Source organism: Eulemur rufifrons, chromosome 8 (assembly GCF_041146395.1).
Source record: "Eulemur rufifrons isolate Redbay chromosome 8, OSU_ERuf_1, whole genome shotgun sequence".
Lineage (NCBI taxonomy): Eukaryota > Metazoa > Chordata > Mammalia > Primates > Lemuridae > Eulemur > Eulemur rufifrons.
In genome coordinates, this window is record NC_090990.1 from 25233364 (window position 1) to 25260931 (window position 27568).

Here is a 27568-nt window from a genome sequence, read left to right on the forward strand (position 1 = left end):
CCCGGGGCGCTGCGTGGGCGGCCCCCCCCGCCCCGTACTTGGTACGCGCCAGTGGCGAGGCCAGGCCCAGCCCGGGCGGTACAATAGGGTTGGGCCGCGGCTGGGACTGGGCCGGCGCCGGGTAGGGAGCAGGACCGCGGCCGGAGCCGACAGACACTGGACAGCCGGCGACTCCGAGCCTCGCAGGCCACCAGCCTCGACCTTGCCCGGAGCGCCCCCGCCTCCCAGTCGTTGCCCGCCGGGCCGGGCCGGGCGTGATGCGCCGCGGGACCCCTGTCCTGGCCGCTGGCCGCCGCCGCCGTCGCCGCTGAAACCCCCCCAAGACCCCTATTGACGCCGCAGCCATGGAAAACGGCCCGCATGCGGAGCTGGGTCCGGGCGCACCCCGAGGTATGCCGGGAGCCACGCGGAGGCGAGATGGGAGGAGGTCGTGGGGCCGCGGGGAGGCCGAGGATGAGGCCGGCCTCAGGGCGGGGACCCCCTCCCCCGCCGCGCCCTCTGACCACTTGGAAGTTTAAAAATAAAGGCTGCTGCGGCGGCGGCGGCGGCTCCGGGCTACAGACGCATCTTCTGACAGCTGCCCCCTCCCCCACTCCCTGCGCCGGACTCATTGGGCGTCGGGATCCGCGGGGACCCGGCTGGGGAGTTGGTGCGGTGACCCTTCAGCCTCAGCTTAGTGCCATCTCGGCTTCCCCGCCTCCACCTCCCTTCCCGATCCACCCCAGGCCCTGAAGATCCTCTTCCACTGAGCTGGAGCTTCTGTTCCCTTCCCCATCCCCCGTAGGCACGTGTGACCCCAGCCTGAATGTGTGTTGGGGTCCGGAATCTCCGGCCTGGCGCCCGGCATAGCGAAGCCCAGGCCCTGGTGCCCCCGCCCCCGGGCCCTGGCCCAGACCTCGCCCCCACCCCATCCGTCCAGCTGCCGCGCAAAGGGCCTGCTGCTGCCGCGGGCCGGCCGGGAGGGGAGGGGAGAGGAGAGGGAGGTCTCTAGCGGCGGCTGCCAAGTAACCCGCCGGATAAAGGCGAGGGGGAGGGGGAGGCGGCATTGTTTGGGGCGAGGGCGGGAGCTGGGGAGTGGGCCGCCTCCCCTGCAGCCAGGCCTACTCCGGAGCCCACCCAGCCCGACTTGGGGAGGAGGGGGACAGACGTAAATCTGCTTATCCTGCTCGCCCTCCTTCCCGGCCTCTCTGGGCCTGAATCTCACTGGAGAATGAGGTAAAAGCTCAAGGCCGGCGCTCCCTCTGGGACCTGCCACATCATTCCCCAGCCTGAGGCTTTGGATACCTCCCCCCCCACCCGTGTGTGTGTGTGTGTGTGTGTGTGTGTGTGTGTGTGTCTCTGTCCCTCCCCACACCCCAGACCACCACCAAAGCTCCCCTCCCCTCACTCCAGTAACCACCAGTGCCCAGGACTCCTGCAAATCCCATTGGGATGTGGGAGCAGCTGATGAGGGGGTGGGGACAGGTTTCTGGTTGGACCTGGTGTTGGAGGGAGGCAATTTCTCTTTCTTCCTAGAAGGGGAGAGAAGAGCATGATTACTTAGAACCCAAGTTCTGTTCCCACTGACTCAGGGGAGAGGTGGCCCCATCCCTACACCCCCATGGAGTCCCTGAGCCTAATCCTGTCACCTCCCTGTCCCCTGGGGTGTGGGCCCAGGGTGAAACAGTATCTGTGGGTGCAGAGAGCTCAGGATAAGGTGGGGCTGCTTGGCTGTGGGTGGGCTCCTCCCCATGCCAGCATGGGTGCTTCCCTGAGAATGTGTGGGTGTAGGTGCTGGAGTTCACTGAGGGGAGGCTACCACCAGACTGGTGGGTTTTGAGGGAGGGTTGTAGGCTGTGTTGGGAACAAGGGTGCCTGGATCTGTCTTGGCTAGGCTGAGACTGAGAGGGGACACCCCGGGAAGCCCAGCCTGGGTCCATCCATCTGCTTACTGGCCCTCTGCACATGAGGGTCCCTAGCACTGGTGTGTACACAGGGGTCTGAATGGGGGTGGTGGCCAGTATATATTAGGGCACTTGGATAGGATGCCTGGACTGAATATGAGGGCATGGGCGGGATGCTTGGCTGTACTAGGGGCCTGGGTGGGGTGGGGGACTGTACACAGGGCCCTGGATGGGGAAGACTCTTCTATGCACAGGGGTCTGGTTGGAGTTACGTGAGAACCTGGATCAGGATGGTGGCCAGTCCCTACACAGAAAGGAGTTGAAGGTGACAGGAGTCCCCTATGAGGCAAGGGCTTCGGGCCCACAGCATGTGCCCTGTGAGAGTTTGAGGCATGGCTCCCAGACCCCGAGTGCAAGTGACATGATCTGATCTCTGCCCCCTCTGAGATCCCTTTGCACACTTGCACACTGCGCAGTAACAGGAGGTAGCACGGAGTAGGGGACAAGTGTGGTGCCCACTTTTGGGTCAGAAGACCTAGATGGAAATCACAGTTAGCCATTTACTGGCTACTGGCCTGGACCAAGTGACTTACCTCCTGGAGCCACGGTTTCTGTCCCTGGAAAATGGGGGTAGTGTTATCAACCCTGTGGGGTTAATGTGAGGGTGTGCGATGATGTAACTAAAGGAACCTGGCACACAGACACCCAGACACCTGCAATAAAGTGTTATTACCATTGTTGTGGTTACCCTGTTGCAACTGGTGCCAGCAGGGAGGTAGGAAGTATGGGGAAGGACGGGAGCAGGAATTGGGAGTCAGTTTGAGAATGTAGACTCTGGAATCAAACAGTTTAAGTCTCTGCTTCTTAACTTACCTAAGGTAAGTCACTTAATCTAAGTCTTATGTTTTCCCATCCATACAATGAGAATAATGCTAGAAATTGTCTCATAGAAACATTGGGATCATTAAATTAGATGAACACGTAACACACTTAGCCTAGGCCCTGCTACATAGTTAGTGCTCAATAAACGCCAGCTGTTTTTTGTTATTATTTTTAGTTCCTTCAGAGGCCTGGGGAGGAGATGGGATTGATTAGAATTTCAGGAGGTAAATGTAATGCAGAGGACAGGGGAAGGGGGTTCTAGACAGACTTGAGCCAAGGTGCATCTGGGGAACAGAAGGGCCCCTGTACCTGAAGTGAGGCAGTGGGCGTAGGAGGGAAGACCCACAAAATGGGTGCAAGTGGCTGTCCAGCACCCCTGTGCTGTGTGGATGACAGAGAAGTGAATCAGACGGAGTCCCTACCTACCCATGGTGAGCTCCTAGCCCAGTGCAGGAGGAAGATCTGTTCACTGCAGGGAAACCAGATACGATGGTGATGCAGTGGGCAGTGGGCTCTGCTTGGAAGGCTTCTCAGAGGAGGAGGCATTTGAGGTGGATCTGAAAGGATGAGTAGAAGTTGGTGAGACTGGCACAATGGACTATGCATACAGCAGGCAGCCCGGCTGGCACCTCCCACTGACAGCTTCCCAATCCCTCCTTGGGCTGGTGGGCCCAATAATGAGGCCTCTAATGAGCCCCTAATGTGCAGTCACGCATATGCAAATGAGGAGGAAGGGGCACTGGGCCAGCTCAGCCCCTTCTTCCCAGGATGGTGGGTCAGGGCTGAGGGAAGGGGGTAGGGGCTGAAAGCAGGGCCCAGACTAGAGTGGCACCGTGCCCTCGGGGTAGGTCTCAGGTCTGCCCAAGGCTGGAAGGTGGGTGGCAAGCCGCTGGGAACCATGTCCTTGGGTCCCTGCTGGGCCTTGGGGCTAGGGAGGGAGCCAACCAGCCAGGCCTAGATAATGCAGCTTTGTTGGCTGGTGGTAGCTCTGCCTGGCACCCCAGGCACAGCCTTCAGTGTTTGCTCCATCACCTCTCAGCTGCAGCTCTGCCCGGAGGGGAGCAGAGAGCATGGTAGGGGGTAGGGAACATGGTATTGCCACCACCATTAGTGCGTCTATCAGTTGTAGGAGGGGAAGATGTGGGCCAGGTATAGACTCTCTGGGGAATCGAGTTATCTCCCATTTATTATTTCCCACTCTTATTAAGATCCTTCTCTGTGCCAGGCACAAAGCTCAGCACGTCATGTGCATTGTCGCATGTGTTCCTCCCGACAATCCCGTGAGTAGGGATTGGTATTATCCCCATTTCACAGATAAGCCTCACAGAGATGAAGTCACTTGCCTGAAGTCACACAGCTAGGAACTGGCAGAGGCAGGATTTGAACCCAGGTCTGTCTGACTCAAAAGTCTGCACACCAAACCTCTGTACTGAATTATCATGGCCCAAGCCAGCCAGTAATGGGTTCTGGCCTGCTTACCTTCCATGACTGGTCTCTGTGGGCCTCTTGGTCTTGGGGACCCCATGATCTTTTCTCTGGCAGGCAGAGGTAGAGCCAGCAGAGCCCTGGGTCCCCTGTGAATCTTGCCAGGTTGGAGTCTAAGCAAGTTGGACCAGAAGGAGGCCCTGGACCCAGGTGGTGGTGACAGTCCAGCGTGGGCCATGTCCAAGCCTCGGCCTGAGGCTGGGCCTCTGCTTTCAGCATCTGGGCAGCAGCCTGGGCAGCCCTGCTGGGGCTGAGGGAGGGACGTGGTGGGGCCCTGGCTGCGGGATGGGGTCATTTCCTGCCGCCTAAAATAACAGGAAGTGGGTGCTCCTGATTGGAGGCCGGGAACAATGGCCACCAGCCCGGCCAGAGAGCTGCTTCAGATCTGCAGTCTCAGTTGGGTTCCCGGCTTTATCACCCTCAGAAGCCGGTGGCCTGGCCCCAGCACCCTCTGCCCAGCTGCTGGGGCAGGCTGCCCCCTTCCTCCTGCACCGCTCCTAGCCGGCTCAGCTCTGTCCAGGCCAGGAGTAATGCTGCCCCCTAAGGGTCCCTCCTGTCCCGGCCCCAAGGTTAGGCGTCCCCCATTCTCCCAGCCCAGATCTCTCCAGACGGAGAGGAAACCCAGGAGGCTGCTCCCAGTGGGTAGCAGACAGGGTGAAGACTGCCACACTGATTTGGGTCCAAACCCCCGCTTTGCTACTTGCCAGCTGTGTGGCTTAAGCAAGTGTCTTAATCTCTCTGAATCTGCTTCCTCGTTTCTAAAATGGGGTAATAATATCTACCTCATAGGATTGTGGTGAAGATTAAATGAACTAATGAGTTTAAAGTATTTAGCTGTGCCTGACAAAGGCATTAGCTGTCGCCGTGGTTAATCGGACTTTCCCTGGGCCCAGGTAAAGAGTGCCCTTCTGGGGCAGGGCAGAAGTGACCTGAATGAGGCTGTATAAATCTACTGGGGACATTGTGTCTTTGTGCGCTTATACGTGTCTCTGAGGCTTTGTCTGTGCCGCAGGGGGTGCCTGGCTCTGTGTGTTGTGTGTGTGTGTGTGTGTGTGTGTGTGTGACTGTCTCAGGATATGTGTAGAGTTCTGAATCCCAATAACGTCTGTATCCTGCGTGTGTGTGAGAGAGAGACGAAAAAGAATGTCTTGTCTCCTGCTGTAGTGTGGGCTCAGTCTGCATTGTCTGCTTGCTCTCGCATGCTCTCTGTTGTGTGTATATGTCTGTCTCGCCGTATGTCTTTGCCCTCTGCCTACCTCCCTGTCTTCATTTGTCTGGTCTAGTGTTGCCACCTAAGAAGCTGCAATGGGAGCCAGGAGGGCTTTTGCTAGCGGTGCTGATCTCTGTCCTGTCTCCTCTCTGCCTCCCCCACGCTCTCCGCCCAGGGTGCTGTCTGTGCACCATCGCCCAGCTCTCACCTGGGCACTCCCTTGCTCTGCCCGTGGAGGTGGGCCGCTCTCCCCCTCCTCTTGCCCAGGTGCCTCACTTCCTGCCTCCTGGTGGCCAGCCTGGGCAGGAGCCTCCTTCCCTGCATTCCTACACTCTGAGCTCAGTGCCTGCTCGCCCCACCTGCACCCTTCAGTTTTGTGGGGTGAACCTCCCTGGGGGAACCACCGAGTCACTTCCTTCTTCAGGGAATAGGCAGGAACCTCAGGGAGGGGTGATGGGACTGCCTCCCGAAAATAGCATGACATAAGGGTTTTGTCATCAGACAACCCTGGGCTCAAATCGTACCTCTGACACTGACATGAACAATCCACTTAACCTGTCTGAGTAACAGTTTTCTGAGCTGTGAACTGGAGGCCATCCATAGTACTTTCCTTAGGGTGGTCATAAGAATTAAATGAGATAATGGTATATGGTAGGGCTTCAGTAAATCAGTTTGTTTCCCTTTCTTGGGCTTAGGAGCTGGCAGGGGACACGCAGGCCTCTGACATGGTCACAGCATTTAGGGTTTAGAAAGACTAGGCTTTGGAGCAGCTCGGGGTCTGACTGTGTGCTAGCTAGGTCGCTTTTTATAGGACCCACATCCATCCGTCCACCCACTCAGATATTCATTCAGCAGAACTCCTACTCTGTGCCAGGCAGGTCCTGTCTAAGGCTCTGGAGCTACAAAAAGGACTAAGACCCAGTCTCTTCTCTCGATGAGCTCTCACTGATGGGGGCAGGGGTGGCCAGCAAACTAGAAAAAGCTAGACTGAGTTATCAGTTCTGTGAGAGGAATATTTGGCCCAGTTGGAGTTGTTGGAGTGGGAGGAGGGAGGAAGGAAAGGAAAGGTCTGCCAGGTCCCAGAGGGTGGAGATGGGGAGTTAGCACCCTGACACATGTGACGGCCCCTCTGAGAGAGTTGGCCCTGACCTTCCCGCAGACCCCAGGTGCAGTCCCTCCTAGGGCTCTTGGGAAGACAGAACTTTTTGACCCCACAATGCAACCAGCTCCTGCACCTTTGGCCTGCTAATGCTCCTTGTGCCAAGAAATAAATACAAACTGTCTGTCTCTTATCCAGTTCTTAACAAATACTTCTGGTAGATATCAGGGTAGCAAAATAAAACTGGCAGTGGCTAAGACCTCACAATCTGGAATAGACCAAAAATAAGATAAAATTAAGTAGCCAAAGGATCACATTGGGTGATTGAAAATGGGAGTAATCAGAAGTAGATTAACCATACTGTATAGATAATTAACAAAGGAATTAATTTGGCTCAGTATGATTTGTTCCAGATAACACTGTCCCAATGACATTTCATCAGGGTTGGCATAATTCTGAAGAAAATATTCAGGGTCAGTAGTCTGCCAGGTTGCAAGAGGAGTTCCAAACATCCCATTTGCCTCTTAAAGAAGTTTTTCTTGTTGAGCTGCTGGAGTAAACACTCATTATTATTTTTATTAACTTCTACCTGAGTGGCTTAGTCTAGGAAGCTGCCCAAACTCCCAAGAAGGAGTTGTTTTGCTTCCCTTCAAGTGTTTGTCCCTTTGCAATCAATTGCCACATGAATCTATTCTTTTTTTTTTTTTTTTTTTTGGAGAGGGTGTCTTGCTCTGTTGCCCAGGCTGGAGTACAGTAGCACCATCATTGCTCACTTGATCTACTCTTTATTAGAGTAAAAATCTTCCGTAGGTACCTGCTTTAGGCTAGGGTGGCCTCATAGTTTAACACTTTATTCTTACTCAACAGTGTTTTGTGACTGTATCCATATACTTGGCACTGTAGTAGCTGCTGGTGATGCAGTGGTGAGAAAAGCAGGCATGGCCCATCCCTGGTAGGGCTTCCTCGAAGTCTAAGAGGGGGCTGACAATAAATAGCTAAGGAAGCACACAAGAAAGTGTAAAATTGTAACAGTGACAGTGCTCCAAACAAAGGCACCTGAAGCCATGATTGTATATAATGGAAGAGTTTATTGTGATCAGACAAGCCCAGGAAGGCTTTCCTGATGAACTAAGATCTCCAGGTAAATAAGAATTAACTAAGAAAAGGGAGGAAAGAGTATATGCAAAGGCCCTGTGGCAGGAGGGAATGTGGATGGCTATCAGAATTAAAAGAAGGTCGGTGTGGCTGGAGTTCAGAGAACAAGTGGGGAGTAGGGTAGGAGAGGAGATGCAGGAGGTGGGGGGAAGGGACTTTAGATTATACTGGGCTAGTAGGTTGGGTTTGAGAATTTTGTTTTTATCTTCAGAGCAATGGGAAACCACTGAGAGGTTTCAGATGGCGAAAGAATACCATGATCAGATTTGCATTTACTCTGGCTGCTCAGTGGAGCACAGAGTGGGAAAGGGTGGGGTAGAGCAATGGGAGGACTTTGTAGTCATCCAGGTAAGAGAAGTGATGATGATGATGATAATATCTGCTATCAGATATTATCAGTGGAGTTCATTCATTTCTTCATGCAATGAATAGTTATGGAGCACATATGTGCCAGGCTGTGTTGCCCCCAGAGATGGACCAGCTAACAAAACAGACAAAAATTCCTGCCCTCATGGAGATTATATTCTAGCAGTGGAAGATAGTGTTAAAATGTGTTAATGCTTATGGAGAAAAATAAGAGTTGGAAAAGAAAAAATAACAGTTGGAAAAGGGAGGGAGACTTCAACTGTCTGTAGTTTTAAATAGGGGGTGAGGGAAGGCTTCCTTGAGAAGTAAAGACCTGAAGCAGGTGAGGGGATGAGGCATGTAGAATCTGGGGTCAGAGAATTCCCCGCTGAGGGACAGCCAGTGCAGAGCCCTGAGGCAGGAGCCTGCCCGGCACCCTGGAGACGCAGTGGCCGGAAGACTGAGCAGGGGAGAAGAGGAGGAGATGAGGTCCAAGAGGTCAGGATCTGGGAGCCTTGCAGGCCGTGGTGACTGATGACTTTGGTTTTTCCTCCCTGTGCGATGGGGAGTCCTTGGAGCATTTTATCTGAGGGGTGACATGATCTGACTTATTTTTGAACAGAATCACTCTGGCTGCCGTGTTGAGAAAGGACCAAAAGGGGACAAAGAATGGGAGCAGGGAGTCTTTTATTGGGGCTGAGAGTAAAGCTCTGACCAAGGTGACAGGAGTGGAGATAGTGAGAAGTGATTGAATTCGGGATATGTTTTGAAGGTAAAACCAAAAGGATTTACTGATGAAGGGGATGAGGTAAGAAGAGAGCCTGAAATGACTCCAAGGCCTCAGAAACTGGAAGATGGGGTTGCCATTAACTGAGATGGGGACACCGAGGGAGGAGTAGGCTTTTGGGGGAAGATCAGGAGCTCTGTTTGGGATAGGTTAAATTGGGGGCATCTGTGAGACACCCAGGGGTGGCAAGTAGGGAGTTGCATGGAGCGAAACTGGGCCTCAAGGGAGAGGTCTGGGCTGGAGACACAAATTTGATTGTCGTCAGCAGAGTGATGGCATTTAAAGCTGTGAGTCTGGATGAGGTCACTGAGGGAGTGAGTGTAGACAGAAAAGAGACGAGGTCCTCGACTGAGCCCTGGGGCACGCCAGCATGGAGAGGTTAGGTGGGGTCAGCAGAGAAGACTGAGAAGTCACAGCCAGCAAACAAGGTGGAGGGAAAACCAGGAGAATGCGTTGTCTCCAAAGCCAAGTGAAGGGAGTGTTTCAAGGAGCACCCAGGGATCAGCTGTGGCAAATGTAGCTAATAGGTCTAGTAGCCGGGGCCCGACACACTGGCCGCTGGGTCTAGCAGCATGGAGATCATCGGTATCCTTGAGGAGAGTGATGTTGCAGAGCAGTGGGGGCGGAGGCCTGGCCAAACTGGGCCCTTCTGGCAGTGATGGGGAGAAGTGAGCAAATTCTTCAGGGCAGGTGCTGCTTACTTACCATCTGAACCAAAGACTCGGTAAGGGATCTGTGGCTTAGACAGGTTCAGAGTTTGCACCCAGAGGTCCACCCAGAGCTGAGATCCTCACTCAGGCCTGACTCTGAAGCCTATGACCTTCCTGCTCCACTGCATCTGGTGCCCAGGTACAGGTTTCTTCCAGGCCTCACTCTACCCACTCCCAACCTCCCTTCACATGGCTGGTTGGGACCTAGTTGGGGATTCAGTCTTGCCTGGTGGGTGTGATTTGCCTAGGCGTAGACAAATACCTGCCTACCGGTTTTCCTTGCAACACCTACAGCACGCACAGATGCTTGGAGAATGGCAATAAGCAGACCTCACCCTCAGCCTTTAAGCTTAGTACTTACTCACCCACGCTTTGGCCTCAGACAGTCTTGGGTTCAAATTCTGACTCTGCCACATACTAGTTTTTCGACCCTGGGCAAATCACTTAGCTGGGTGAGCCTTGATTATGTCATTTGTATAATGGGGATGAGAATCTCTGCTTCTCAGAATTGTGAGGAGGCAGGGTGCACTGCTCAGTTAGTGGGGAAGTAAGCACGCACTAAATGGTTGCCACATTTCTTGACCACTGGAGTTAGGAAAGGAGTTTGCAGCTGGCTGGGAAATAGAGTGGCAGTGACCAGGGAGCCGTCTTGTGCTGGTACGGGGAGAGCTGGGTGGCCAGTCATGGAGCCTAGGGGCTGGCAGAGTGGGAGGAGTCACTGGGGAGACAGGGCTGGGGCTCTTGCCTGGAGCCCAGGAAGCTGACAGGGAAGGAATGAGGGGTACCAGTGTGAACCTCCGAAAGTGTCATTGTGTAAACACCTGTTCCCTCATACTGCCTTCAGCAGAGGCAGGGGTGGAATGGGAAAGGGCATGGGCTCTGGTGACAGCCACTGGGTTCAAGTTCAGGCTCCTTTACTTACCAGCTGAGTGACTTCAAATTACTTCATTTAACCTCTTTTTGCTTTACTGTCCTCATCTGTATGAAAGAGATATTTATAGCACCCTCTTCATAAGTATTGTCTGTGAAGATTAAAACTGATATGTGTAAAAATGCTTTGCACACAGGAAGCTCTTACTAAACATATAAGTGTCAATGGTTATTATTATAACTAATGCTCATCACAATACTGTGAGATAGGTAATATCTGCATTTTATAGAAGAGGAGCTGTGCACAGAGAGGGTCTGTAACTGGTCCAAGGACACACAGTTAGTGTGGAAGCCAGAATTCATATTCAAATAGTCTGGCTGCAGAGCCCAGACCAACCACTAGACTCCTTGAAGAAGGTGCCCAGAGTTCCGTGGGGGTGCCCCTTGGGGGTGCCCCCTCCACGTACACACGTTGTCACTCAGAGGGATGGGGAGTTTGCAGATCCTGAGAGGCCCAGAGTTCCCAGAACAGAGGACCTAGTTTGATGGAGGCACCATTAAGAGTGGAAAATGCTTCCTTGGAAGTACCTCCCACAGACCCAGGCCCTGCTCCCTAAGCCCGGTTGGTGGCTGTGTTCCCACCGATCCCCTCAATGCCTGGAGGGTAGCAGCAGATGACACCAGGGCTCAGTGTGCAGAGGCTTCTCTCTGGGAGACCTGGAGGCTTCATAAGACCAACAGGGAAAGGGAGCAAAGTGCTGTTTGCTGGGAATTGTGCCAAGCACTTTACCGACATCCCTACTGGCTTGGGCCCATTATCCCCATTTTACAGACATCAAAACTGAGGCTGAGGGAGGTTGAATGGCTTGTCCAAGGTTACCTGCTGGGGAAGGAAGCCTTTTCCTGTCTTGGGGTGGTGAAATCAGAATCGGGCCCTCATGTGACTGACTCCGAAGCCTGTCTTTCAACTGCCCCACAATGTACATGGGCACATATGAATATGTGCCAAATCATGTGGCTTCCTTACTTGGCACTTTGGTGTCTTTTACAGGGTTCTTGGAATATGCATGTCCTAAAAGAAGAAATCTGGGTGTGACTGGGCAAAAAAAAATTACACAGTGGATATAGCTGGTTGCCCACCCCTTCAGGATCTTAGCAGCAGAGCATCCCACTTGAGCCCATGTTTATGTCCTGCCTCTTGGTCAGTCCCCGTGCCCAGCACTAGCCCCCTCCGTGAACCAGGCCTTGGGTTGGACACTGTGTCCCAGAGGTAAAGCAGAAAGGTGAGGGAGGCAGACATGGAAACAGATCATTACCATTTGGTGCACCCAGTAAGTGCTATAAAATCATTCTCAGCTTTTCCAATATATCCTGCTCCTTTCTGCCCCTTGGCATATGCTCTTCTCTTTGCTTTGCCAACTCCAGCTCACCCTTTGGATCTCAGGTTGGTTGTTACTTCTTCAGGAACCCCCCAAGTGTAGGGGGGGGTTGTGCTGCCCCCAGACATGGTATTTATTCTCCACTGTAATTGCCTAGCTATTTGTCCGTCTGCCCTACCAGAGGGTGAGCTCCACAGAGACAGGGATCATGGCTATTTTCTCACCATTATATCATTAGTATCTGGAACGGGGCCTGGCACATAGAAAGAACTCAATAAACACACATGAATGAATGAATAAGTCAGTTGTACAAGGGAGACAGCCGTGTGTTGAACTGATGGCACAGGTGTACAGACTGACCCTTTCTCCTCTTGTGTTTGTCTTTCAGCTGTGGTAGCCAGGACCCCCCCAGAGCCAAGACCTTCTCCAGAAGGTGACCCTTCCCCGCCACCTCCACCGATGTCAGCCCTGGTCCCCGACACTCCCCCGGACACTCCTCCTGCCCTGAAGAATGCCACTAGCTCTAAGCAGATCCCACTGGAACCAGAGAGTCCCCCAGGGGAGGTCATGCCCAGGCCAGCCCCTCCACAGGAAGCATCCCCCTCCTCAGAAGCAAAGAGCAGGGGACCCACCCCACCAGCCACAGGCCCACGGGATGCCAGGCCTCCTCGAAGGAGCAGCCAGCCATCCCCAACGACAGTGCCAACCTCTGACAGCCCTCCTACCAAGCAAGGTATGTGTGATGTCCCCAGTCCTGGGCCCAAACCCCTTGGTTCAGGGTCCTAGTGCTGGATGATACCCCCTGAGGGAAATCTCCTTTGCCCTAGAGGAGATGGGGAAAGGATGGGGGTAAGGCCTGGAGGGAGGGCCGAGAGACTGACTCCAGTTGGGAGACAGCCTTTTGAGCAGTCTGTTCTTGTTCCCTCTGCTAAGACGTGAAGAAGGCAGGAGAGAGACACAAGCTGGCAAAGGAGCGGCGAGAAGAGCGGGCCAAGTACCTGGGTGAGTGAGTGGGAAGCAGCATCATCTTCACCATCATCATCACCACCATCAACATCCTATTAATAATACTAACAGTTCTGGAACACTTAATTATGTGTGCTAAGTGCAGTGCGTGCATTATCTCGTTGAATCCTCTCAACCCATTTTGAGGAGGAAACAGAGGCTCAGAGGGATGAAATCATTTGCCTAGGCCGGGCGCGGTGGCTCACACCTGTAATTCTAGCACTCTGGGAGGCCGAGGTGGGTGGATTACTTGAGCTCAGGAGTTCGAGACCAGCGTGAGCAAGAGTGAGACCCTGTCTCTACTAAAAATAGAAAAAATTAGCCAGGCGTGGTGGTGAGCGCCTGTAGTCCCAGCTACTCGGGAGGCTGAGGCAGGAGGATCACTTGAGCCCAGGAGTTTGAGGTTGCTGTGAGCTAGGCTGACGCCGTGGTACTCTAGCCTGGGTGGCAGAGCAAGACTCTGTCTCAAAAAAAAAAAAAAGAAAGAAAGAAATCATTTAATCATTTATCATTTGCCTAAGCCACACAGCCAGTGGAGTAGTCAGGATTCAGACCCAGAAGCCTCACCTTACCCCAGACCCCATGCTCTTAATCATAGTATGTGGACATCTGTCCAGCAGCCCCCCAACTCAGATGGGGATTTTGCACTAAAGCAGTCATTTCTCTTTCAGTCCTGAGAGACCATGAGGCTAGTGGGGGAGAATAGTCTCCTGAGGCCTGTCTTCAGGAAGCCCCTCAATTTAACGGGGGTGTCTGAGAGTGGAGGCTCCACCTAAGCAGGCAGGAGAAAGACCCACGCAGGGCTGGGGTAAACAGGGATGGCCACTTGGAGGCGATGCAGAACCGTTCACACACGGGGCTCCTTTTCCCATAGCTGCCAAGAAGGCGGTGTGGCTGGAGAAGGAGGAGAAGGCCAAGGCGCTGCGGGAGAAGCAGCTCCAGGAGCGAAGGCGGCGGCTGGAGGAGCAGCGGCTTAAAGCCGAGCAACGCCGCGCAGCCCTGGAGGAGCGGCAGCGGCAGAAGCTCGAGAAAAACAAGGTGCGGGATGGGTCTGCGTAGATCTGTGTACGCAGATGTCTGTATGCTAGTGAAGCGTATATGCACACCTGCGTTCATGCCTCTGTGTTATCGTGTCCATGTGGTCCTATCTGCGTTCACATCCACACTTGTGTCCCTGTGTTACAACGTTTGGGCATCTGTGAACTGCAGACACATTTGCTTTCACACGTGCGTCTGTAGGCCCCTGTGACTGAGCTGTCGGTACCTGTAATTGTATACGTGCCCCGAGTGTCTGTGTTTGTATGTACGCACATATGTGTCTGAGTGTGCCTAGCTCTATCACATGGGTAAAGCCCTGGCTTGAGCACTGGTGAGGAAATGAAGGAGATGGTGGCTTGGCCCTACCTGGGGCTTTCAGGCTGAATGGAAAACACAGCTCCAAGGTCAGAACCCTTAGTGTCAGGGGGACATGGCCTTGCCCGGGAGTCTCAGGCAGGGGGTGTCCAGTCCAAGCCCATCCTCAGAAAAGCAACTTATACACCCAGGAAATGACTCAGGAACAGTGAAAAGCTTCCCAAGAACAAGTCAAAAGGGATCTGTTGCACGTGGTCCTTAATCATAGCAAGGATTCGGTAACCTTGGTTACCTGCAATGAGTCAGGAAAAGCTTCTGGGGGGAAGGGAGGGGAGGAGGCATTGTCATAGGAGGGAGAAGGGGCTCTATCTCAGGTATGATGAATGTTCTGAGCCCAGACCTCTCTCCTGTCCCCACCTCCTCCCAGGAGCGCTATGAAGCAGCCATCCAACGGTCAGTGAAGAAGACATGGGCTGAAATCCGGCAGCAGCGCTGGTCCTGGGCAGGGGCCCTGCACCACAGCTCCCCGGGACACAAGACCAGTGAGTGGGTTGGATGGGCTGGTGGATGGGTGGGCAGGGGTGGGATCTGGCAAGTGGGGGAAGGGAACAAGGAGCTGACAGCTCTGGGCAGCAGGTGTGCCTTGCTTTGACTTGTGTCTTATAGAATGGTCTGTAAACCAAATTGTCCCTTCCCTAGGACTTCCACTATCAAATCAGAGATGGATTCTCTCCATTTGGTTTTCACTTCAAACCTTTGTCATTTTAGGGTTAGCCTTCTTTGCTCTGTTAATTATTATTAGTTGATGATATGTAAAAGAGAACTTTAATGCCCAGCAGACACTGGATATTTAAAGAAAACTGTCACTGCTTGTCTTGGAAGGTAGATTTTTGTCTCTGAGTTTTCTTCACATAGGGCCATCATGGATTTTGGTCTGATTCTTTGCTGGCATGTATGTACCACTGTGTTTGGATGTCTTTATGCAATGGCAAGGTTCAGTATTTCCAGCTGTGTCTCTTTTGGTATATGTGCTCATGGATCTGTGCATCGTGTGTCCTAAAGTGTTTGCTTTGGTGTGTTTGTGACTTGTGTACCTCAGTGAAGGTCCCTAAGTCGGACAGACTTGGGTTCCAGCTCTGGCACCTGACCAGGGCTTGACCTTTAACTTCGTGACATCTCCCTTTCTTCATCTGTAAAATGGGGATGACAATGCTACTTGCCTCTGAGGTTGTAGATAGATGTTTGGAAGATCAAATGAGGTAACGTGTGTGGTGCCCAGCACAGTGCCTGGCACATGGTAAGCATCAGCAAATGTTAGCTGTTACAAATATCATGATAAGGTTGCTTCAATGTGTTTGTGCCTTGTGTGCATCCGGGTCTGTTAGTGTTTGTGTTTCTGTATCTGTGCATGTCTGCACACATGTGTGCATGCTTAAGTTATCTGCCACTCTATATGCCTGTGTCTGCATGTCTTTGTCTTTGTATGTCTGGATGAATATGTGGATTTGTGCAAGTGACTGTGACTATGTGGGTTCTTTGGTTTAGGAACGTCTTTGCATTTGTCCTAGTATGTGGGTGTGTTGTATCCATAGCGTCTTGGCTGGGCAGTGTCAGCAAGTGCCAATGCTGGGTGGTTGTGGGGAGGGGTTGCAGCACCCAGCCCTAGGGAATGGCTTCCTTTGGTCTGGCCAGGAAGGCTGTAGTTTCTCTAGTTTTACTCATCTCTTCCCTCTGTTTCTTCTCCGTCGGCTCCCCCAACCCAGGTTGTCTCTGGGCACCTACCCCAACCCTCCCTCCCCCAGGGCCAAGTCTGCCTCCCCCTCCTCATCCTAGCCTGCCCACTCCTCCCTCCCCCACGCTGCCCTTGGAGCATCCTGCATGGAAGGCCTCAGTGCCCCCCCTGGCTCCTGTTCGGCCCGGCCCTAATGCCGTGTCTTTTCCCCTCCAGGTGGGAGCAGGTGCTCCGTGTCGGCAGTAAACCTGCCCAAACACGTGGACTCTATAATCAACAAGCGGCTCTCAAAGTCCTCTGCCACGCTCTGGAACTCCCCCAGTAGAAGTAAGAGAAGGCCCAGCCCTTCCCCCTCCAGAGCCCCCTGTAGCTCCCACCAAGCCTCCTCCTCAGCAAGAACACCAAGTCCCTGGAGCCCTCACATACTCCAGGTCCCCATCCCTACTCTACGCTTTCCGGGGCTCTGTGCCCCTCGGGGGAGCCGGCATTTGGGTCTGGACCCTGAGGACAGAGTTGTGCCGTGTAGGAGAGAAGAACATAGACAAAGGACAATGCCTGAGCATGCTGAAAGTCTTACTGGGGCCTCAAGAGCAAATTGGGGGTGGTGGCTGGGGGTGGGAATGGGCAGGCAGCCTATCTCCAACCACAGCCAGCTGGCCTGGGCCAACCTTAGGCAGGTGGCATTGTCACCATGTGCCAGACTGGCCTGGGTGCTTATTCTGGCTCCACCCTGGAGGGCCCATGTAATCCTGCCCTCCCTGCCTTCAGAGCCCCAGCCATGGCCTTGGCTGGTTCCAGAGTTGTGGCCAACCAGGGTGGCACAGCCCCTGCATTCCCACCATCCTCTGGTACTCACATGTGAAGGAGCCATGGTAGGAGTTATTTATAAGTTTCTCTAGCTTTTGTTTGGTTGCTCTGTTGCCTAGCAACCAAACCAAATCAGCTGCTGCACCAACCCCACCTGACTGAGGCTTAAAAATAACCCAGCAGCTGAGAGGACAGCGCAGGGTGGCCTAGGGCAGGCAGGCCCCCCAGCAACCTCTCCCTGGCACAGGCCTCCTAAAAGCTGGGTCATATGAGCACAAGGACCCTCACTGTCCCAAATCCATGGGAGCATGCCTCCACCAAGCCAGCCTCTGAAAGCAGGAAGGGCAGGGCCCTACACTGGGACATGGGAGAGGACAATTGGGTCTTCCACTAATCCTGGATGGCTCCTTCCTATACACACAGTTCAGAGCCCTTTCACCTGGGGAGAGTGGTAGGAGGGGACCCTCAAGTGATGCATGATGATGCTCTGGGAAGTGTCGTTGCCTGGGTCTGCAGTGGAGGTGCAGATCTCAGGGAGAAAAAGTGTGTCCGGCATGTGATTGTGGGGGAAGCGTCCTCCCGGGTGAGACTCCTTTGGCTCCGCGTGGGTATGGTTCCTGGTCTCTGCCTTACAGCCTCTGCCTGCCTCCTGCGGTGACCCGATTGCCTGGCATTCTCCCCCTAGATCGCAGCCTGCAGCTGAGCGCATGGGAGAGCAGCATCGTGGATCGTCTGATGACGCCCACCCTCTCCTTCCTGGCTCGCAGTCGCAGCGCGGTCACACTGCCCCGAAATGGCCGGGACCAGGGTAGGGGCGGCGACTCCGGGAGAGCCTACAGGCGCGGCCGGGCAGGGGCGAGCCTGACACCTGGGCCGCACCCCGACCGCACTCATCCCTCTGCAGCCGTGCCCGTGTGCCCGCGCTCGGCCTCTGCCAGTCCCCTGACGCCGCCGTGCAGCGCTCCGCGAAGCGCGCACCGCTGCGCCCCCGCCGGGGAGCGCCGCAAGCCCAGCGCTGGGGGTAGCCCCGCTCCCGTCCGCCGCCGGCCCGAGGCCTCGCCGGTGAGTGGCCGCGCGGGTGGGGACAGGCAGCCCAGGCCCAGGGAGCGCGGCGCCGCTGACCTCTGCTCCCCCTCCCGGCTCCCGTCCCTCCCTGCCAGGTGCAGAAAAAGGAGAAGAAGGACAAGGAGCGGGAAAACGAGAAGGAGAAGAGCGCCCTAGCCAGGGAGCGCAGCCTCAAGAAGCGCCAGTCGCTGCCCGCCTCCCCGCGCCCTCGCCTCTCGGCCGGCGCCGCCTCTGAGCTCAGGTGGGCGTGCAGGGACTGCGCCTCACCAGGCCACTCATTCATTCGTTCGTGCATTTATTCACAAACATCTGTTGGGCACCCACGCCTACAGTGAAAGTTCCTTGAGGGCAGTTTTTCTCTTTTCCTTTTTGTATGTGTGGGGTTTGTTTTATTTTGTTTTTTTGACTGTTTGGATTACTGAAGTGCCCCAGCCCCTAAAACTGTGCCTGGCACCTGGTAAGCACTGAGTAAATACCTACTGAATGAACAGACCTGCCAGGTAGTATTCCAGGAGCTGAGGACACTTTGGGCTAAACGGCCCGGTTTTTGCTCTTACTAAGCTTAAGGACTGTTCCCTATTGGAGCGGTCTGCTCTCTACCATCTTTGAGAGTGTAAAAAAAAAAAGCTTACAGGCTACATTAATCAAAGAATTTCATGAATATGTAATTGCAAACTGGGATATATGCTCTAAAAGGAAATGATACGGTTTTGTGAGAGCATATAGAGGGGTGCTGACCTAGGCTTGGGGGGGGAGGGTGCACTTCCCTGAGGAAGTGAAATGCCCAGAGCACGTGTGTATGTATGTGTGTGTGCGCCTGCCTCCAAGCCCTAACTCTTCCCTTTTCTCTCAGCCCCAAATCCAAGGCCCGGCCATCCTCTCCCTCCACATCCTGGCATAGGCCTGCCTCCCCTTGCCCCAGCCCAGGGCCAGGCCATGCTCTGCCTCCAAAACCACCATCCCCGCGAGGCACCACGGCAGCACCCAAGGGTCGGGTCCGCAGGAAGGAGGAAGCAAAGGAGAGCCCGAGCGTGGCTGGGCCTGAGGACAAGAACCACAGCAGGAGCAAGGCCAGCGATGAGAGGGAGCCGGCAGCCCCAGCCTCACCAGCGCCCTCGCCTGTGCCCTCACCCACCCCAGCTCTGTCCCAGAAGGAGCCGCCCACAGCGGAGAGCCCCGCAGGTGGGCCTGAAGAGGGGGGGTGGGCAGGGGGCGAGCAGCCAGCTCTGGCTGTTGGGGGAGGTAGGCAGGGGTGTGAGCCACCAGCGATGTCTGGGGACTGGGTGTCAGGAGACAGGAAGAGACCTGCTCTCCGTAGGTCCAGGCCCAGAACACAGGCCACCCTGAGCTGATGGCAGGAACTCAGTGGGTGGGTCACCCTGGGGACCAGGAAAGTGGGGGGCATGCTGGGGTGGTGGAGATGCCTGTGTGGGCGAGTGCTGACTCCTGGTCCTGGATCCCCCTCCAGATATTGCTCTCTTGACCTCACCCCCAGCCCCTGCTCCCCCGGTGACCCCTAGCAAACCAATGGCCGGCACCACAGACCGAGAAGAAGCTACTCGGCTCCTGGCTGAGAAGCGGCGCCAGGCCCGGGAGCAGCGGGAGCGCGAGGAACAGGAGCGGAGGCTGCAGGCAGAAAGGGACAAGTGAGTGTGCCCTCGGGGAATGAGGGGGTCGTATGGCCGCTGGAGGGGAAGCGCGGAACCGAGCTTGAGCTGAGTTTCCTCTGTCACCCAGGCGAATGCGAGAGGAGCAGCTGGCGCGGGAGGCCGAGGCCCGGGCGGAGCGGGAGGCCGAGGCCCGGCGGCGGGAGGAGCAGGAGGCGCGAGAGAAGGCGCAGGCCGAGCAGGAGGAGCAGGAGCGGCTGCAGAAGCAGGTGCCCCGGCGGGCGGGCGGGAGCCGGTCGGGCGCGGGCGCCTCTGGCCGGGAGGGAGGCTGGCGTCGCGGGCCCAGCGCTCACGGGGTCTTTGGCAGAAAGAGGAGGCCGAAGCTCGGTCGCGGGAAGAAGCGGAGCGGCAGCGCCTGGAGCGGGAAAAGCACTTCCAGCGGGAGAAGCAGGAGCGGCAGGAGCGCAGACAGGTGGGCGGGGCTCCAGTTCCCGGGGCTGGTGGGGCGGGGCCAGTGGGCGGGGCCTTGGGCTACAGGAGCTGCTGGGGCAGGTTCTGGACCCTGGCGGAGAAAGGGTGGGTATGAACTGGGAGGGCCTGGAGACTCCCGGGACGGGGCTGGCTGGCGAGAGGTTTAGGATGAGGTGGGGCGCGAGCCTTACTGATGGGGCCTCCACACAGCGTCTGGAGGAGATAATGAAGAGGACTCGGAAGTCGGAAGTTGCGGAAACCAAGGTCAGGACCCCAGGCAGTGGTGGGAGTGGGGCTGGGGCGTTAAAGGAGGCTGGGGTGCTGTGGGGAGAGGCTGTAGGGAGGCCGCTCAGGGGCCGGCTCCGGGAGAGGAGTCAGTGCCGTTGTGGGCTGGGTCCATAAATCCCTGGAGCCTGACTGCTCTTCCTTTTCAAAGCAGAAGCAGGATAGAAAGGAGGCCGACACCAATAATTCCAGCCCAGGTAAAGCCCTGATCCCTTCAGTCTCCATCCGCTTCGTCACCCTCATCCTCCAGCCTGGCCCCTCTCGTCAGCCCCTGCCTGACGGCCATTCCTTCCCTGTGCTAGACCCTGCGAAAGCTGGGGAGGCTCTGCCGTCGGAGCTGCAGAAGGAGGCTGTGCAGAAAGAGGAGCCGGCCCTCCAGGAGCCGCAGTGGAGGTACCAGCTTCCAATCCCAGGAACCCCGAGCAGGGAGGCAGGCTCCAGCTGGAGCTGTGGGGTAGCCTGGGCCTTATGGGAGGCGAGGTGCTGAGCCTTGGCCCCTGCATCCACAGCCTGCCAAGCAAGGAGTTGCCAGGGTCCCTGGTGAATGGCCTGCAGCCTCTCCCTGCACACCAGGAGAATGGCTTCTCCCCCAAGGGACCCTCTGGGGACAAGAGTCTGGGGCGAACACCAGAGGCACTCCTGCCCTTTGCAGAGGCAGAAGCCTTCCTCAAGAAAGCTGTGGTGCAGCCCCCGCAGGTCACAGGTAGGGCCACTGTTTCCCAGTCCCCACCCATCCCTCCCATAGCCCTCCCTGGACTCTCCAGCCCTGCCCTCTCTTCTTCTAGCCCTGCCAGAGGCCCTCTCCTGCTCCACCGTGAAGACGGGCTTGGGGGCATGGTTTGTCCTGACTGTTTCCCCTTCCCCTTTTTCCCCAGAAGTCCTTTAAGAGGGGTTGCCTTGGATCTGGGCACAGCTGTGAGAGTTCCTCTACATCATCTACCAGGATGTCTGGAGGAGAAAGAGACAACAAAGATGGAAGTGGCCTGGGCCCCTGGGGGTGGGTCCTCTCTGTTGTTTTTAATCTGCACCTTATAGACTGATGTCTCTTTGGCTGGAGCCAGACCCTGCCCCTCAGTGCATTCGTGTGCTCACATGCGCGGACATCCCCTCTCCCCCATACACACACATACACTCACAGCCTCTCTGGCCTCCTCCCTTGGGGAAGGGCCGCCTGTAGCATTTGCCTTGGTTTGGTGGGGTACAGTGGATGTGAATACTGTAAATAGCTTGTGCTCAGACTCCTCTGTGTGGAGAGGGTGGGTGCAGGAGGCAGACCCTCCCCTCAAGGCTCCCTGGGGAGATCTAACTCTCTCTATTTAACTGTAACAGGGGGAACCCAGGTCTGGGGCTGGGGGGCACCTTGGGCCACAGGATACTGGTTACTTCAGGGGTACTCATCCCCTCGCCCTCGCCTGGAATCAGTGTTATTGCATCTGATCAAACGTCTCCAGAAATAAAGTGAGAATAATTCTGCCAATCCTGTCTGTTCTTGGAGCTGGTGGTGGAGGTGGGAGCATGTGGCCTCCTGAGTTCTAAGAACTGAAGGAGCCTAGAGCCAAGGGATATCTATCCCACCTGGGGTACCAGTTCTGGCCCCCCTGCCCTGTGGTCAAATGAATTCATTCATTTATTCATTCAACAGATATTGTTGCATTAACTCTGTACCAGACAGTGAGCTACACACTGGGGATGCAATAGTAGGAAAAGATGCAGCCTCTGCCCTTGCAGAGTTTATGGTCCAGTGTGTGAGCATCACAGACTCTCAGCAGTCATTCCCATCGCCCCTTCCTCATTCCAAACAGAATCCCGATTTGTTCAGGCAGCCATCTTCCTCCTACATGCCACCCGGTGCTTCAGTGGAGGTGGAGCCAGCCCCAGGGGTGAATCATGATTGGGATGAGGCAAAAATAATGGTCCCAAACACCTCATGAACCATTCGTTTGGGCATGGGCACGTGGCACGAAGAGACACCTGCTGGAGGCTTTGAGGAAAGGCTTCCTCACTTTTGAAAAGAAGCAATGTGGTAGCCAGCCTCTAAGAGGACCTCCTGATGATGTCCCCTACCTCCTGGTATTCACACCCTTGTGTAGTCCCTTTCCGTGTTGTACCAGACTTGGGCTGAGTGACCAACAGAATACGGCAGAAGTGATGGTATGTCATGTGCAAGATGAAGTATATAAAACACCGCAGCTTGTTCTTGATTGCTGCCTCGCTGTCGGGTCACTCACTCTGGAGGGAGGCGGCTGCTGCTTTAGGGAGAAGCTCGTGCTTGGACGCAGGTCCTCCAGCCCCCGTCAAGCCTAGCCTTCATATGGCTTCAGTCCTGGCCAACAGCTTCACTGTCACCTCATGAGAACCCCTGAGCTAGAACCAACCAGCTAAGCCATGCCTGGGTTTCTAACCCTCAGAAACAGTGAGATAATACATGTTTTAGATTGCTAAGTTTTATGATAATTTGTCACACCGAAATAGTTAACTAATAACATAATGAGAAGACCCTGCTTATATGATATGAGGTCCACCCGTCATGCTTGGAATTGCTGCGTCCATCCATCCTGCTAACCAACCCGAGGACAAAGCCAACCTCAAGGGTGGCAGAGCAGCGAGATGGGAAGAACCTAGGTCCTTGAGAACACCACTGAACCGACCAATCCTAAAATTAGTCCTGTCTCTACTTTCCTCATTGTTTAAGCCAACGTCAGTTGGATTTTCTATTGCATGTGGCCAAAAGCTTCTAACTCATATGAGGACACAGACAATAAATATGTAACTGCATTTCCATTGTGAGATACAATTTTAGGAAGGAAATGAACTGGGTGAAAGGATGGGCAGTAAGGGGGGTGAATACTCAGGGAACGTGTCCTCTAAAACAGCAGCATTTACACTTGACCTGAAGGATGAGGAGGTGTCAGCCCTGTGAAAAGAAGCAGGAAGAGGAGTTGCAGGTGGAGAGGTCACCTGCAGGAAGCCCCAGAGGAATGAAGCAGCTGCAGTATTGTTGGGGCTTCAGGAACAACAGGGAGAGAGGCTAGGTGGGGTTGGAGAGGTGGGCAGGAGCCAGGTCACAGCATGTTGGGGTGAGGAGGGACAGGAAGGGACTCTCAGCTCCCAGCCCTCTCCTTGACAAGAGCTCTGTTGTGCACCCCGGGTGTCAACATTTCCCTGAAGGGCAGTACCCTCTGAATACCCTTCTGGGAGAGTCATTTACTCTTTCATTTATTCAATCAATAAATTGCCTGTGGGGAACAAGCTAAGGTAGGAGAGGGTAAGCAAAAACCAGCACTCAAGCTCCTGGAGCTTCCTGGTGGGGAAGATGGGTATTAATCAAATAACCGCACAAACAAATGTAAAAATAGAAAATGCAGTAAGTGCCACGCAGGCGGATATAGGGAGCAATGAGAGCATATGGCAGGGGAACCTGACCTGGGTTTGGGGCCTTGTGAGATGCCGTTGAGTAAATGGTGTTTAGTCTGAGAGCTGATGGGCGAGCAGCTGTTGACTGGGCAAAGTCAAGAAGATACACAAAGGAGGAGTGGGACGAGCACTTTCCAGACGAGGGGGAATCCCTGTGCAAAGGCTCTGCCTGGGAAGGAGGACTGTAAGCAGATCTGAAGGAGTCTGTTTTTGCTCACCCCAGTGCCTGGCAGAACAGGCAGTTGATATTTGTTGAGTTAAGAAAGGTCCGTTGAGGAGGTGGAGCTTGGCATGAGGTGAGCCAGACCATGCAAGGCCTTGTAAGGCTGCGGTCAGGAGACTGGATTTTATTCCAAGGGCCACGGGAAGGCACTGACAGCAATGAAACGGGGAGGGGGGGTGGGGGGGCGGGGGGGGGTAGAGGTGGTGCCGTGATCAGATTGGCAGTTTTATTAGACCACTCTGGGAAACTGATAGGGATTTAATTATAAACTGGGAGATGACAAATCAAGAAGTGATGGCTGAGGTTTGGATAAGGGATGATAGAGGCCTAGGCTTGGGAGATAGAGATGGGGTGGGGGGTGTAACACAAATTTACTTATTCATTCAACAAATATTTATTGAGCATCTACTATGTGCCAGGCACAGAGGAGCTAGAGATTCTCAAATGAGCAAAAATTGACATGGTCCTTACCCTCATAGAGCTTTATTAATAATTAAATAATAATACAAACAAATGTATAATTACAACTGTGACAAATGGTGAACAATGAAGGAGATGTATGTGGTGTTAGGAAAATGAATAATAAGGGATCTGACCTAGTCAGGGAGATCAAAGAAGGTATTGATTCCTCTCTCAGGGACAATGAGAAAGCAATGCTGAGAAGTCAATGCTGGAGCCAAGATCTGAAGGAGTAGGAGTTAAGGCAGAGGGGTGGGAGTCCACACAGGAAACAGCACGTGCAAAGGCCCTGTGGTAACCATGGCAGGTGTAGCTGGAACCTAGAGCATAAGAGGGAGCATGGTGCCAGAGAGGTAGGAGGGACCAGACCATGCAGGCCCCGTGGGCCACGCTAAGAGTTTGATCTTTATTACAAGAGCACTGGGAGGGTACTGAAAGGTTTTAGCATGGTCAGATTAACAATTTGAAAAGGTTATCAGGATTACCACCTGGAAAGGATTGGGGAAGGGGGAGAAGAGTGACAGTGAGGAGTCCAGACAGGAGCACCAATCCTGGTGACAGACGGTGGACACTTGGCCCAGTGAGTGCTGGAAACACAGGAGGTAAAAAGATGGACTGGACATGGGGAATAAAAAAGGAGGAGGTGTCTAATGATGCCAAGCTTTCCAGGTCAGAGAACTGGAAAGATACCGGTAGCATTCACTAGAGAGGGAACCTGGGAGAGAGCCAGGCTTAGGCGGACAGGCCACGACTCTGACCTGGCGCTCTGTGGATAGCGATTTCTTTTACAGGTGTGCTGCCCAGGGCAGGGCCTGATCCCATGGCCTGGGAGGGAGGAGCCAGCACGGAAGGAGGCAAGAGTGCAGGGGAAGTTCCAGGAGGGAGCAGCCTTCGGGAGCCTGGAGCGCGGCTCCCAGACGCAGCAGGGCTCTTTCGGGAAGTCCTGGGGCAGGGCAGGCTTTGGAAGAGCGGCAGGAGGCTGGCCTCCAGCTCTCATTTCCTGGTTTCCCTGCCGGAGACTTAGGAATGTCCGGCCTGTCCCAGGCCCTGAGTGAGGCTGAGGAAAATGGAGGTGGAGGCAGGGGCCCTCCCTCTGGAGAGCCCTCCCTCTTCCCAGCTCTGCCCTTTTCCCAGCAGGGCCAGAGGCAGACAACAAAATGCCCTTCCCTCCTCCTCCCGCCATCCCAGCCGCCAACGCTCCTGAACTCCAGCTCTCTTACAACACTCCCCCCACACATACACCCTTTCTTTACCAGGACTCCCCAGCTCCACTGGTGTGTGTCCCCCTGGTGTCCCTCTGGGGCGCCCTCTCAAAGCAACATTTACTCGAACCCCCTAAGCCTGCGCCTAGCTTCCCCATGAACGGCTATCTGGCTCCCCCTGGTGGCTAAATGCACACATTGGCAAGACATGAGATCAGAGCTGCCAGGACCACCGTTGACGGGGGCCGTGGCCAGTGTCCTGGCCGGCCAAGAGGTCAGGACACGTGTGCTCTCCCCTAGGCTTGGCCTATGACTCACTCTGTAAGTGCAGGCAATTCCCCTGACCTCTGTGAGCTTCAATTTCCTCATCTGCAAATTAGGGCTAGGGACAGGGTAAGGCATTCCTTGAACTAACACAGAGAATAAAAGAATCTTAGTTGCAAGGCCCTCCTCCCCACCTTGAGGGGCCATGACATCCTGGGGTAGCTCAACACCACCTCCTGTGTACCACCAGCCACTTCCCAAAGCCACTGTACTTTGGGATAGCCATGTTAGACATGCTCCGATGTGGCCAGAACATTGAGCACTAATTGATCACCAAGACCAGGTCTTTGCCATCAGGGTGCTCCGTCTAGAGGTGGAGGAGACATACCATTATGATGCCACATGAGGTCAGTGACAGGATAGGCACAGGGTGCTCCTGGAATTTAAAGGACAAATATTTGATACAGATTCAAGCAGGGAGAGAATGTCGGAGGAAAGCTTCTATAGAAGGTAATACCTGAGAATGTCCTTTGAATTAAAGGCATAGAACATAAATGCCTCCCAAGGGGCAGCCCCTGTCACTCCCCTCTGGTCCACAGTGTCCAAGTTGAGTTGGATCCCAGCATTGCTGGTGGTGGTCTACCAAGGGTAGGATGACAGGCTTCCCCAAGTATAGGCAATAAAAGTGCATCGACTGCAGAAAATTTAAGAACCAAAACAAAAATGACTAAAAGTCGGTTTGCTTTTTATTATCACCTTGTACTGTCATCCTAAATGTACAAGTTAAAAAATACTTCTCCCTGGGGAAAAAAATGTATTGATCTGAGTTCTAAATGGTGGCTCTAGTTACTGTTGAGTTTTAGTAGTATGTATGTAAGTTTCATATTAGCACAAATTTATTACAGTTGTCCCTCGTATCCTCAGGGGTTTGGTTCCAGGACCCTGTGGATGCCCAAAGCCACAAATGCCCAAGTCCCTGATATAAAATGGTGTAGTATTTGCATATAATCTACGCACATCCTCCCATATGCTTTAAATAATCTCTAGATTGCTTATAATGCCTAATACAATGTAAATACTACGTAAATGGTGGTTGTCCTGCATCGTTTTTTGAATTTGTGTTATTATTGCTATTATTTTTTTTTGAGACAGGATTTCGCCCTGTTGCCCAGGCTAGAGTGCAGTGGTGTCATCATAGTTCACTGTAACCTCAGCTCAAGTGATCCTCCTGCCTCAGCCTCCTGAGTAGCTGGGACTACAGGCATGCATCCCCATGCCCAGCTATATTTGTATTATATTTTATTATTGTGTTGTTACTTTAATTTTTTTTAAATATTGTTGATCCCCAGTTTGTTAGATCTAAGGATGCAGAACCTATGGATACAGAGGGCCAACTGTACTTAGCTTTTTTTTTTTTTTTTTTTTTTTGTGGCACAGTCCTTCTCTAGTCCACCCTGGCTAGAGTGCCGTGGCATCAGCCTAGCTCACAGCAACCTCATACTCCTGGGCTCAAGCAATCCTCCTGCCTCAGCCTCCCGAGTAGCTGGGACTACAGGCATGCACCACCATGCCCGGCTAATTTTTCTATATATATATTTTTTAGCTGTCCATATAATTTCTTTCTATTTTTAGTAGAGATGGGGTCTCGCTCTTGCTCAGGCTGGTCTCGAACTCCTGAGCTCAAACAATCCGCCCACCTCGGCCTCCCAGAGTGCTAGGATTACAGGCGTGAGCCACCTCGTCCGGCCTGTACTTAGCTTTTAATAAACATTGTGCTCTACATAGAAGTTAATTGGGAGAAATCTCACTTGTATAATTGACCTCTTGACACACACAGACTCAGCTACACACATTAATTTTGAAAGTAATTTCTTAG

General features: G+C 54.1%; 1 protein-coding gene across 6 annotated transcripts; it reads left to right on the top strand.

Annotated features, from left to right (window-relative positions):
- The first annotated feature begins 120 nt into the window (after positions 1 to 120).
- Positions 121 to 21601, top strand: MAP7D1 (MAP7 domain containing 1). Of its 6 annotated transcripts, XM_069479762.1 has the most exons (18): positions 121 to 390; positions 12194 to 12538; positions 12739 to 12807; positions 13685 to 13848; positions 14591 to 14705; positions 16112 to 16222; positions 17388 to 17510; positions 17607 to 17764; positions 17863 to 18008; positions 18621 to 18949; positions 19236 to 19413; positions 19505 to 19643; positions 19742 to 19846; positions 20056 to 20109; positions 20285 to 20327; positions 20433 to 20523; positions 20640 to 20833; positions 21006 to 21601. In XM_069479762.1, exons 1-18 carry the CDS (start codon positions 345 to 347, stop codon positions 21014 to 21016), a joined length of 2421 nt encoding a protein of 806 aa, XP_069335863.1. In that variant the 5' UTR covers positions 121 to 344; the 3' UTR covers positions 21017 to 21601. The 6 variants fall into 6 exon arrangements, with proteins under 6 accessions (XP_069335863.1, XP_069335858.1, XP_069335860.1 ...); XM_069479757.1 differs by having other exon boundaries at positions 17388 to 17764; positions 20282 to 20327; XM_069479759.1 differs by having other exon boundaries at positions 17388 to 17764.
- Positions 21602 to 27568: the final 5967 nt, after the last annotated feature.

Coding starts and splice junctions, on each gene's coding strand:
- MAP7D1 (XM_069479757.1), top strand. CDS start 345: ATGGAAAACGGCCCGCATGCGGAGCTGGGTCCGGGCGCACCCCGAG. Junction 19,644..19,741: donor AGGAGCGGCTGCAGAAGCAG/GTGCCCCGGCGG, acceptor GGTCTTTGGCAG/AAAGAGGAGGCCGAAGCTCG. Junction 20,328..20,432: donor CACCAATAATTCCAGCCCAG/GTAAAGCCCTGA, acceptor TCCCTGTGCTAG/ACCCTGCGAAAGCTGGGGAG.